This window comes from Dromiciops gliroides, chromosome 4 (genome assembly GCF_019393635.1).
Source record: "Dromiciops gliroides isolate mDroGli1 chromosome 4, mDroGli1.pri, whole genome shotgun sequence".
NCBI classification, from domain to species: Eukaryota; Metazoa; Chordata; class Mammalia; order Microbiotheria; family Microbiotheriidae; genus Dromiciops; species Dromiciops gliroides.
In genome coordinates, this window is record NC_057864.1 from 251,962,757 (window position 1) to 251,975,103 (window position 12,347).

The 12,347-nt window shown below is 41.5% G+C and overlaps 1 protein-coding gene across 8 annotated transcripts in view; it reads left to right on the top strand.

The window, feature by feature from the left end:
• DAAM2 (dishevelled associated activator of morphogenesis 2) overlaps nt 1-12,347 on the top strand; it is a 164,965-nt gene that overhangs the window by 134,791 nt on the left and 17,827 nt on the right. For all 8 annotated transcript variants that reach the window (XR_006356387.1, XM_044003732.1, XM_044003734.1 and 5 more), the window contains 4 exons: nt 786-924; nt 2,038-2,096; nt 2,218-2,402; nt 2,960-3,262. Coding sequence is in view for 7 of the 8 variants with exons in the window: in XM_044003732.1 (XP_043859667.1) it covers nt 786-924; nt 2,038-2,096; nt 2,218-2,402; nt 2,960-3,262 (686 nt within the window). In the remaining variant the exon portion in view is untranslated. The remainder of the gene's footprint in view (nt 1-785; nt 925-2,037; nt 2,097-2,217; nt 2,403-2,959; nt 3,263-12,347) is intronic.

A 12,347-nucleotide genomic window follows, 5' to 3' on the forward strand; every position in this document is an offset into this window, starting at 1 on the left:
TAACCATCTTATAAACAGGTGGGGTAAAAAACACGTTAGTTAAAACAGCAACAACAATACAAATTCCTGCATGACCAGCCAGACCAAGAATAGGATTCAGGAGAGATTGAGGTGCAGCTGATTGGCTAAAGAGCAGTAACCTCAATGATAATAGGCCCTTGAACAAACAAGACAGTATCTTTAGCTTTATAGTTTAAATGCACCTCCTCTGGGATGCCTTCTCTGAATAACACTACTCATTCTCCATCTCACAAGCATAGCCAATGACCCCTACTCTTCTGTAAAATTGTGTAATATCTGTCTCTCAATTGTCTGTTCTTATGGAGTAGTGGCATGAATAATTCAAAGCACAGTCTACTTTTCATTTTTATTTTCCTTTGGAATTCATTATCTATCATAAAGGTTTTTTTGTAATTGATTCACCTTTATAAATATACTTTCCTTTGGAATATGTGAAAATGAATTTCTCTTCTCTGAACATACAATTCATAGAAAGCTAGGGAAGCTAGGCCCAGCTAGGGGAGTGGTGAAAGAGGGACCTGGAGATTGAAAATTCCATAGCAGATGAACTCCCCAATTGGAAGTTGATTAAGTTTATGGATATCCAGGAGCTACATTTTCCTGATTGCCCCCCCCCATTAGATTGGGAACCTCCCCAGAGTGCAGACTACATCTCCTTCCTCAGTTGGGGGCTGTGTCTGCTATTTACTCTGTGCCCCAGGCTGTGATACCCAGGCCCTAGCCCCTGGGGCTCAGTAAAGACACAGTGACTGCCTTGCCTTCAGATAAGCGGAATGGTGGGAGCATCCATCATTGGCAGCTCCTTGATCGGATCCTCCAGCAGATCGTCCTACAGGATGAGAGGGGCGTGGACCCTGATTTGGCACCCCTGGAGAACTTCAACGTCAAAAATATCATCAAGATGTGAGCAGCAGTGACCCTTCTCCCTTCCTTCTTCTCCCTATCCCTTTCTATCCCTTCCATGTGAAATCGCAATTTTCTCTTCCCAAAGCCAACAACCTCCAGTAGTCTACAGAATATTAATTGACTCTCGATTATCCACTTTGAAGTCTATTCACAATGAATGCTTAATCCCAGACTGATTTCCTTTTGCCTCCCCTCCCCACCCAGCATATGCCTGGGTGCCATTTCTACACCATCGATCAGTGTCTGCTCAAACAACACAGACATACTTTAGTATTAGCCTGAGCCAAATATCATTAGGAGAGTAAATCTGCTTTAAATGATTCATGCTGTGTATTTCAAAGCCAAGTAGAAATGGTTATTTTAATCATCCAAAGTTTTGAATTATTTTGTGCCACACTTCTCATTAGCACATATAATCGAGAGTTTGCTGCATTTCTCTATTTAGGAAGCTTAACCAAAATGAGCCACACTGTTGGAGAACTGAGGAGGGTAGAGGACAATTCCCACAAGTCTCTAGCACTAACACTGAAGCTGAGAATTTGGACCCTGGTTAGAGTCAAAAGATTAGCACCTCTGCCCATAACAGTATTCCCACCCCCCTCCCCAATTATCCTGACTCCAGCTAACATGGGAAACAGAGGGTGGGATATTTGAAAAAAAATTGTGGGTGAGGAGTTCAGGTGAGAGTAGAACTAAGATAACCATTTTCTAGTTCCAACCCTGACACTAATCTGTTTGTGACCTTGGGCAAGTCCCTTAATCTTTGAGGGCCTTACTTACGCGGTTTATAAAATGATAGGGTTGGGCTAGATGATCTCCAATACTCTTCCTGATTCTAATCTTTTAGGATACCATTAGTTGGATGAGGTAATGAAAATTTTGGGCAAACTGGAATCTAAGGAGTTAGATTGGGAAATCAGATGAATAGTCTGGGGGGATTGTGTAAATAGTTTAGGGGAAAGGAGGTAGACTGAAGGGATAGAAATTGGGCTGGATGGAGTGGGGAACAAGCTAGAGGGGGCAGAGGGACAGACTTATGGTTGAGTAGACTTGGTGGAAAGAATGAGTTTGGAAGTTTCTCAGCAGGTGAAAAATAATTTCTTTCTCCAGGCTAGTCAATGAAAATGAAGTGAATCAATGGCGAGATCAGGCCGAGAAATTCCGAAAAGGTAAGTGTGTCTGTCCAGACCTGTTCTGTTCCTTCCCACCCCGGTTACTTCATGTTCCAGAATCCTTCTTGCCATGGTGGTGACCACCCTCTCTCCCTGCTGGTCCTCCCTGCTCCCCCAGAGCACGTGGAGTTGGTGAGCCGGCTGGAGCGGAAGGAGAGAGAATGTGAGACAAAAACCATAGAGAAGGATGAGATGATGAAGACTCTGAACAAGATGAAGGACAAGCTGGCCCGAGAGTCTCAGGAGCTACGTCAAGCCCGGGGACAGTTGGCAGATTTGGTAGCTCAGCTTAGTGAGTTCTCGGTAAGAGTTTTAAGCTGTTGCATCCCTTTGAACACACACCTACACCGTGTGAGTGTGCCAGAGTCAATGAGATGAGAAAGGGAGCATACAAGGTCCCAGTGAGGAGGCTAAGTACATTACGTGTGTGTGTGTGTGTGTGTGTGTGTGTGAGGGTCAGGGTATGAGTATGGAGAAGGGGAGGACTGGGAAAACCTAAACCTGAGGAACAGTAAAGGAAGCCCTGGAGATAGCAATGAGACTGCATCCAGCATGCAGCCTCGAGTTAGTCTATCTCTGTAATTAGGAATATCCCGTATCTATGTTAAGTGCAGGCCTGTCTTTGGATGGTTTTTTTAATCTGTATGTTGGGTGTTTGTTGGCTCTGGAAAGAGAGATATGAGGGTAAAGGTGAGTGCAGGAGCAAGGTCAAGGTTTAAGGGGGAGAGAAATAAAAGGACGAGGGTTGGGGTGGGTATAATAAAGGGTGGGATTAAGTATAAGACACAAGGGCAGAAGTGAAGTTAGGAGGGTCATGGACACCACTGTTGCTGATTACTTTGGTTTCCTTTTTCTTTCAGCCCACTGGTACCGTGTCTTCTCCACCTCCTCCAGGAGGACCCCTCCCCATCCTCTCCTCCAAGAATTCCACTGACTTGCCTCCACCCCCACCTCCCCTGCCTTTCTCCTGTAGCCCCCCACCCCCACCCCCACCTCTTCCACCTGGTGGGCCTCCCCCTCCTCCAGGGGCGCCCCCTTGCTTTGGCATGGGGATGCCCCCTCCTCTAGCCTCTCTCCCTAGCAGCTGCCCTCCCCTCAGGAAGAAGTGTGTCCCACAGCCTTCCCATCCTCTGAAGTCTTTCAACTGGGTAAAGTTGAATGAGGTGAGCAAAGAGACCAGGGTTACTGCTATATTCTTTACCCAGAAACCCCATTCATTGAATATTCACAGTCTGCAGAGCCCTGAACCACGTATTTTGGAGGGGTATGGAGGGAAAGGAAGGCATTATTTTTACCTTTCAGGAGCTCTCCTCCTAACTGGGGAGCTATGATTTGGCGGTGGGGGGGGGGAAGAAAAATATTTGTAAAGTGATATAGAAACAAGAGAAAAATAGTATAGTGAAAATTAAATGATTAAGTCCGAAGAGGACAAGGAGTAACCCAGTAATCAGAGATGGATTAGTTAATCAGGGAACACTTCACAAAGGGCACTGAGTTATAAATATAACCTTTAAGTAAGTGAGATAGACATGGAGAAAAGGGAAGAAAGCACCCTGAGTAGGGAGGGTAGTTTGTTTTCTGTCTCAGGTGAGCAATAAGCAAGGAATGCACATTGGAGGCATGAAATGACTATTTCTTATCAGGAGAATGAAATTCAAGTGCAAAGTGGAGAATTCTGGCCAAGAGATAACAGTAGAGACAGAATTGTCAGTCAACAAACATTTGTTTAGTGCTTACCATTACTGCAGGTAATGCTATTGTCAGTAATGTGGGAGATTGTTTAAAAGTCCCTGGCAGTTCACTTTTTATTGCATAATAATATCTAGCTTTGTCTGTGAAGGTGCTGGGTATCTAGGGACACTTTTCAGACCAACCTCATGAGTTGCTTGCTATTGTCCTATTCATTTCTTTGATACACACACACCCCTTACAGACAGTTGTGTATTCTCTCCCCACTTTAAAAGCTGATCTTTACCTTTAAAAAAAAAAGGAGCCTTTCTGTCCCATTTAATTTCTAGAAATAGTTCACAGTTTCATCATTAACAAAATGGAGTCAGTATGCATTTATTAAATACTTATTGCATACCAGATACTGTGTCAAGGGCTGGCAATTCAAAAAGGGGTCCCTACCCCCAGGCAGCTCAAAATCTGATGAGGAATGGCTATAGATGAGTTTGACTTACATCAACAGAATAGGAAGAATTACAATTGGCGGTCCATATACATGTAAAGTGAATAGTTGCAAATAACTGAATACATATTAATTACCATTCAACTAATGGTTGCCAATATTATATAAATTTGTAGCTAAAACTAATCACACCCATTACCTGAAGTCATTGGCATATGTTCCAATTCTTAATTGAGTTCTAATTTATAATCCACATTTGTAACTACAAATGTTTTCACCTGTGGCAAAAAATGACTGAGGTGAGTAGGGGAGGGGAGGATTAAGTAACAGTGTAGAGGATGGCCTGATGGCAGGCTTGGTATAGTGGGGGGAGGCGGGGGGGCTGACTGTCAGTCTTGTGAATGTATAAGGTTAGTGGGGGCAGCTCTCTCCTAGAGATTCTATAGTGGAGGGGTAAAGGATCTTAAGGAGAGGTACAGGGACAGCAGTTGCTATGAGGAGGAAGTATACCCTCCTGGATGTTGGTGCCCTGGGACAAAGCCCTTTTTGCCCCCATGCTAGTTATGGCTCTGTTTATCTAAGACTGCTGCCACTGACTCAAAGTAGTAGCCAGTTAGACATGGAAAAATGAATAGATAAAGCTGTTCCTAAAAGAGAGCATGTAGCCTGGCCACTGGCATAAACAGGTCATATAACTGTCAAGTTTTAGAACTGGAAGTAATTGTAGAGAACACTTAGCTTATCTCCCTCACTTTGCAGATGAGGAGACTGGGATGCTCAGCTATTTCCTGACAGTGTTTTGTTATTTTCCAGCAAGTCATTCATTCAGTCAGTCAACATATATTTATTAAGCATCTGTTGTATGTAAGGCAGTGTTAGTTGTTGGGAAAGGATACCTACAAGAAGAATAAGTGGTCCTTGCCCACAAAGGGCTTATTCTCTCATTAAAATACTGGGTTAGAAGCCAAGAAACCTGAATCTAGTACTTAAGATGTCTTCGCTAGGTGGTGCAGTGGATAGAGCACTGGCCCTGGAGTCAGGAGGACCTGAGTTTGAATCACACCTCAGACACTTACTAGCTGTATGTGGAGGTAGCTGAGAAATAACACTGGAGGCCTGGTTCCAAGAAAGATGAAAACTCATCTATCAAAGCCAGCATGCTATGGGAGGAGGTTAAGGTTAAGCAGAATGATGGCCAGAGCCGAGGCAGTAAAGATGACCTTGAAAACAAAATTCACTTTTCATTATCAGAAATAGTACTGATTATGGCTCACATTCATAAAAGCTAAGTTACTGAAGTTTAAGTAATGTAAGTTTAAAAACTGGCAAAATTTATATAGATCAGATACACAAAGAGTTGAATAACAATTGCAAGGTAACAAAGAAATGAATGAATGAATGAAGTATTTCTTAAGTGCTTCTTATGTGCATATCACTGTGCTAAATGTTGGGGATACAAACAGAAGATCAAGACCCTTCTTTGAAGAAGCTCACATTCTTATGGGAGACATAATACATATGGAAGTTTTCAGCTGGAAGTCATTTGGAAAAGCCCATGGTCCTTAGAGTGCAGCAGCCTCTTCTGTAATGGAATTTCCACTGATAAAATAATATCCGGTTCTATGTTTGAAGATATTTGCAATGTCACAAGCCAGTACTCAGTCAATTACTCAATTCAGATAAGGGAATAGGGAAGGGAATAAGCATTTGTTGAGTGCCTACTGTATACCCGGCACCATACTAAGCACTTTACAAATATTATCTCATTTGAATAATTAAGTGTTATATTTCATCACAGAGATGACAACCATATTGTTTAAATGCAAATATGAGTGAAGTACTTTGCAAATGTTGAAGTGCTACATAAATTTGTGTGATTATTATTGTAATGAATACTATACTTGCTAATACCCATAACAGCAAACTCTAAAAGACTATTCAGATCCATTGACTATGCTGGAATTGTGTTATATTTATCATTGATTGAAGTAATTGAACCATCACCAAGAGAACTCTTTGATCTTTTCATCATTAAAAAAATCAGGATTTGACCTTTTATTATTTATTCATTCAAAAAGAGTTTGTTAATCACATATTGCTTGTTAAGCACTGTGCTAGGAGCTGGGGATAGAAGGTTTTTAAATGCCAAAGAATGGAGTTTTAAATTTTATCCTAAAGGTAATGGGTAATCACTAGAGTTTCTTAAGCAGAGGCATAACATGATCAGACAAGTACTTTAGGAATATTATTTTGATAACCCCATGGAATATAGATTAGAGAGGTGAGAGACTTGCAGAAAGGAGACAATTAGGAGATGGTTAAGTCTTGAATTAGGGTGATGGTCATGTAATCAGAAAGAATGGGGTAGATGGGACAGGTATTGTATATGTAGAATCTACAAGGTTTGGCAAGTTATTGGATATGGTGGGGGAGGGGAGAGGATAAGGGGGAATAACAATTTAAGAATGATTCGGGGTGATGGTATTGCCCTCATCATAAATAGTGAAATGAGGAAGAAAGAATGGCTTGAATGGGGGTATGGGGCAAGGAATAATGTTTGAGATATCTATGGGATATCTATTTCTAAATGTTCAGTAGATAATTCATGATGTTGAAGTTGAGTGAAGGAGACTAAGGGTACATATACAGATCTGGGAGTTATCTGCATAGAGATAATAGTTAAATTTATAAGAGCTGATGAGATCACTAGGAGTGGCTAGAGAGAAAAGAAAAGATCCTAGGACAGAGTCTTGGGGACATCCATAGATAACGGTGAAATATGGTTGATGATTCAGTGGAAGAAACTGAAAAGGATTGGACAGACAAAGGATAGTGTCAGATGCTAGGGGGCAGCTAGTTGGCACAGTGGATAAAGCACTGACCCTGGATTCAGGAGTACCTGAGTTCAAATCCAGCCTCAGACACTTGACACTTACTAGCTGTATGACCCTGGTCAAGTCACTTAACCCTCATTGCCCTGAAAAAAGAAAGGAAAAAATAGTGTCAGATGCTTCCAGGTGGTCAAGAAGGAGAGAGACTAAGAAAAAGACATTGTGTTTGGCAATTAAAGGACAATTAGAAACTTCAGAGAAAGCAGTTTCAGTTAAGTGATGATGTGAGGAGCCAGATTGCAGTAATTCTGGATGTTTTACATACTACTAGATTTATCTTAAAATAGTGTTACTAAAATTTGTGAAAAGCCCCTGAGGTCTAGAAAGTGTGAATTCTTGACTGCTAGACCCTAAGAAGATTGGAATTCAGACGGTAGACATTAGAAAGTAACTGCCAGTTCTTCAACATCACAGTGACAAAATGAAAATATTTCTGAGGAATATTACTTTGGCAGTTGTGTGCAGGATGAATTGGCACAAGGAAAGGTTGTAGCAGTAATCCATGTGTGTGGTGTGATGAAAGCCTGGACTAATATTATATGGAAATTGATTCTGAGAATGATTACACTAGGAAGAATTACCAAGACTTGGTTATAGTATGTGGAAGGAAAACAAAATGAGATGGAAAAACGACTAGGATGGTGGCATTGAAATAATGGGGAGTAGGGAAAGACAGAGACAGAGAGACATAGAGAGACAGAGAAAGAGAGACAGAAATAGATTCTAACAGGCAAAGAAAAGAAGGGAAGATGTCCCAGGAAGAGAGGACAGATAATGCAAAGGCCCAAAGATGTGAATTATCATATATAAGGAACAGCAAGAAGACCATAAAGTGTATAAATGGGAATAATGTATAGTAAGACTGGAAAAGGAGGTTGGAATCAGGTTGTTATGGGATTTTAATGTCAAATAGAGAACTATGTATTTAGTAGTAGAGGTTATAAGGAGGGTGGGTTAAGAGGAAAGAAACTAAGACAAGAAAACAAATTAGGAGAACATTTCAATATTTCAAGGGACATGTGATGAGTGCCTAAATTAGGTTCATGGCCATAGAGAGAAAGGGATGGATACAAGAAGTGTTCTGGAGAAAGAATTGATAAGATTTGGCAACTAATTGGATATGTGGGGTGATGAGGCATGAAGAGTTGAGTATGATTCAGACTCTGGATCTGAGTGACTAGCAGAATGGTAGCACCTTGATGGACCTAGGGAGTCAATCAACAAATCAACATTTATTAAGCACCTATGATCTTCCAGCATTGTGTTAAGTGCTGGGAATATAAAAAGAGGCGAAAGATAGTCCCTGCCCTCAAGGAGCTTACAATCTAATGGGGGAGACAACATGTAAATAAGGAGAGAGAGAGAGAGAGGGAGAAGGAGAAGAAGATGAAGAAGAGAAGGAGGAGGATATATATATATATATATATATATATATATATATATATATATATATATATATATATATATATATATATATATATATATATATATATATATGATAAATAGAAAATAACATAACTAAAAGGCATCAGGAAAACCTTCCCATAAAACATGGGAAGTTAAGAAAGGTTGTGTTTGGGGAAAAAGAGAATGAATTCTTTTTTGGATATGTTGAGTTCGAAATGCTTGCAGTTTGAAATGTCAGGGAGACAGTTGATGGTATGGGATCGAATCTAGGGAGAGAACTGAGACATTATTATATAGATCTGGGGACCATTGCTAGTAATAACAGCAATAATATCTTGCATTTCCATAGGGTGTAAAGGTTTGTAAAGTGTTTTGCAAATACTACCTCATTTTATCTTCACAGCAACCTTGGAAGCTAAATATTATTTTCTCCATCTTGCAAATGAGGAAACTTAGACAGTTTAAAGACATGTCCAAGGTCACATAGCTAGTAAGCACTGGAAGTGAGCTCTGAACCCAACCTTTCTTGACTGTAGGTCCAGCCCTCTATCCCCTGTGCCAACTAACTGCTCTTAGAAACAGTCATTAAACCCATAGTATAGTAAAAGAATATAGTAAAAAAATGAGAAGAGTTAAGGGACAAAATTCTGAAATATGTGTGTGTGTTTTCACGAGATCTTGGGTTGTATTAAGTGAGGAATAGCTTCTAGGAATTAGGAATAATAATATTCTGTCCTGATCTTCCACATCTGGAGTATTGTGCTCTATCCCAGGTACTATGTTTGTGAAAGGTCAGTGGTAAGTTAGAGATCATATAAAGGAAGGCAACAAGGATGGAAAGGGCCCTGAATCCATATCGTGAGGATTGGTTGAAGGAAGTGGACATGATTAGCCTTGAGAAGGGAAGACCCAAGGTGACATGATAGCTATCTTCCAAGTATTTGAAGAGTTGTCATGCACTCATCTTGTCCCCAGAGGGTAAAATCAGGTACAAGCAGTGAAAGCTGAGAAGAGACAAGTTAGGCTTGTCGCCAGGAAAAAACCTCAAAACCTTTCTAATAATTAGAGTGATCCATATGGGATGGGCAGATTCTGGAGGCTACGGTTTCCCCTACATTGGAGGTCTCTTAGCAGAGGCTGTATGACCATTCATTGGGTATGTTATAGTGGGGATCCCTCTAGTGGGGTATGGGTTGGATAAGATGGCTTCTGAGGTCCCTTCCACCTCTAAAACTGTTGTGACTAGAGTAAGGTTTAAATGGGAGGTAACTTAGAGAAGTTCAGATGTATCAGGGCTCCCTGTTACTAGGTCCTTGCAGTAATCCTCACTGCCATCCCCAACCACAATTTCCTCCCCTTCTCTCCCCTCTCCTTCTTTTCCCTGTCATCTTTCATCCTGACTCAAGCCCTAGCCTCTCCTGTATGTACTCTCTGCTCTCCCTCATATTTTCCCTCTCATGCCTGGCCATGAGGAACCTGGCTTTTTCCCTACCCCCTCCTCCATATATCCCTTCCCCATTTCAGCAAATTATCCCCCTTCTGCCAACACACACACATTCTCATTCTCTCTCTCTCTCTCTTTCTCTCTCTCTCTCTCTCTCTCTCTCTCTCTCTCTCTCTCTCTCTCTCTCTCCTCTCTTTCACACACACACACACACACACACACACACACACACACACACACACACGCACAATCCATGGTTATTTCTGCCTCGATAAGAATGTGTCTGTGTTGGGCTTGGCTAGATGCCTAGACCCCTTGCTGCTCCGGACTCCCTGGCCCAGCATTCCTAGTGAGGGTCCCAGGGCCTTGGGAAGGCCGCAGGAATGTTCTTACCCCATCCCCACCCCCCACCCCCAGCTTAGCTTTTTCTTTTCTTTTCCCAAGTTTTTAAAAATAGAACTGAATGAAAATGTAAGTTACATTTTCTGAGCTTGCTGAGAAAGCAGGAGAGGTAAGGAAAGGATAAATTGGTGTCAGAGGAGAGGAGAAGCAAAGAAAGGGTCTCCCTTTCCTGTCCTCTGAGCTATGGGAATTGGGAAAGCTGCAATTTTAAAGGAGCAGGAAACACCAGAAAGTGTGTAGGGGTTCTGAAGAGGAGTGACAAGGAAGATGAATCAAAACAAGAGAGATGGAAGATGTTTGGTCAGGCCATGAGGTGTATGTCAGCTCTGGTTAGAACCACATAAAGGATGGTTTAGAGATTAAAATCCCTTCCCCTCCCCAAACACTCCCCCCCGCCCCCCCCCCCCCCCCCCCCCCCCCCCACACACAGTCATCCCTTGGAAATCTTGGAAATGGAACCTTTTGTCCTGGAGGAAGAGAAAGCTGGTCATCTCTCAGTTTTCTTTTGATCTAAACCTGGCATCACCTGGAGATATCACCTGGTTATGAGGAAGACAAGAAAGCATATATTAAGAATCTAGACTATTTTCAGCTATTTCAATTTCCTTTTACCCTAGGTATTCACATAGGGGAAAGTTTGGCTCAAGGGTGAAGAAGAGAGAAGCTGAGCGGAGAGATCAGGGAATTTAAAATGCTTACCTAACCAAAGAGTTAAGGATGGGAATTCCGTAATAACCTTTCTCTTCCCCCTTATCTTAGGCAGTTAGGCCATATAGGCAGCTAGCTGGTGTATAAGTATCTGGGTGTGGTAAAGGTAGCTGTAGTGGTAAAGCCTGCTGTACTTTGGCTAAGGAACACCTGAATTAGATTTTTCTTCAGACATCAGCTGTGCGATCCTGAGCAATTCTCTTCATTTCTCTCATTCTGTTTCTTCATCTGTAAAATGGCAACAGTAATAGCCTCTACTTCACCAGGTTGTGGTGAGGATGCAAGGAGGTAAAAATATGTAAAGTACTTTGCAAACCTTAAGTTGATAGATACATAAATGCTAGCTAATTGTTGCCATTACTGTCACTATTATTATTGTCATCATCATTATCTGACCATTCCTTTCTCACTAAAGGACTGGGGGCATGTGTGCAGATAGAAATTGGATAGCAGAAAGATCTTAAAGAGCCAGTAAGGTGTGAAACTCAGGATTCCTAAGGAGAGGATTATTGCAGTCCTTCCAGAAGCAGGAAGCTGGGTTATCTGGCCTCTAGCAACCTTATTACTTCTTAAGATTTTATGGAAGAAGGCAATTAAATTCCTAGAAGAAGAAATAAAAAGAGGAAGAGTTTACTCTACAGTAATGCTAGGGTGCAGGGATTATTCCCCCGTGACCAGTGATATTGTGAAGCCAGCTCTAGTCTATTCCTATCTAATTATAAATAATCATAGATATATGTATAGGGAATGCAGGGAGAATGTAGAGGGAAAATGAGAGATGCAGGGAGTTAAAGTGGACAGGAGTGAATGGCAGCCATCAGTCAATCCGGCCCTCAGCCGAGGGACTGGAGAAATGTTATTCTCTTTCCCTCTTTTCTTCCTCTCCCCCAGTAGTCTTCAGGAAGTGTTGACTATTGCACCTACTGGATTATCAATTTTCCTTATAGGAGTTGGGGGGTAGGTTCAGGAAGCAGGGAGAGATGTATTGGAGAGTGTCACAAAGGAAGGTATCTTATCCTGAGGGGCTGGCTGGAGGTTTCCCTAAAAGTGATGGTAGAAATTTGTGTCTAATGCTAGCCATCTGGGAAGGGGGAGGTGGGGTGTGGAGCTGGAGCCGAGGGAAGAAAAAAAAGGAAAGAAAAAAAGACATTTTCATGATAACTTTATTATGTTTTTAAAAGGAATAGCAAGTTGTACATAATAGATTTGCATATTCAATTGCAATCATCTTTTTTATTATATGTTATAGAAATGCTTGTTTTATT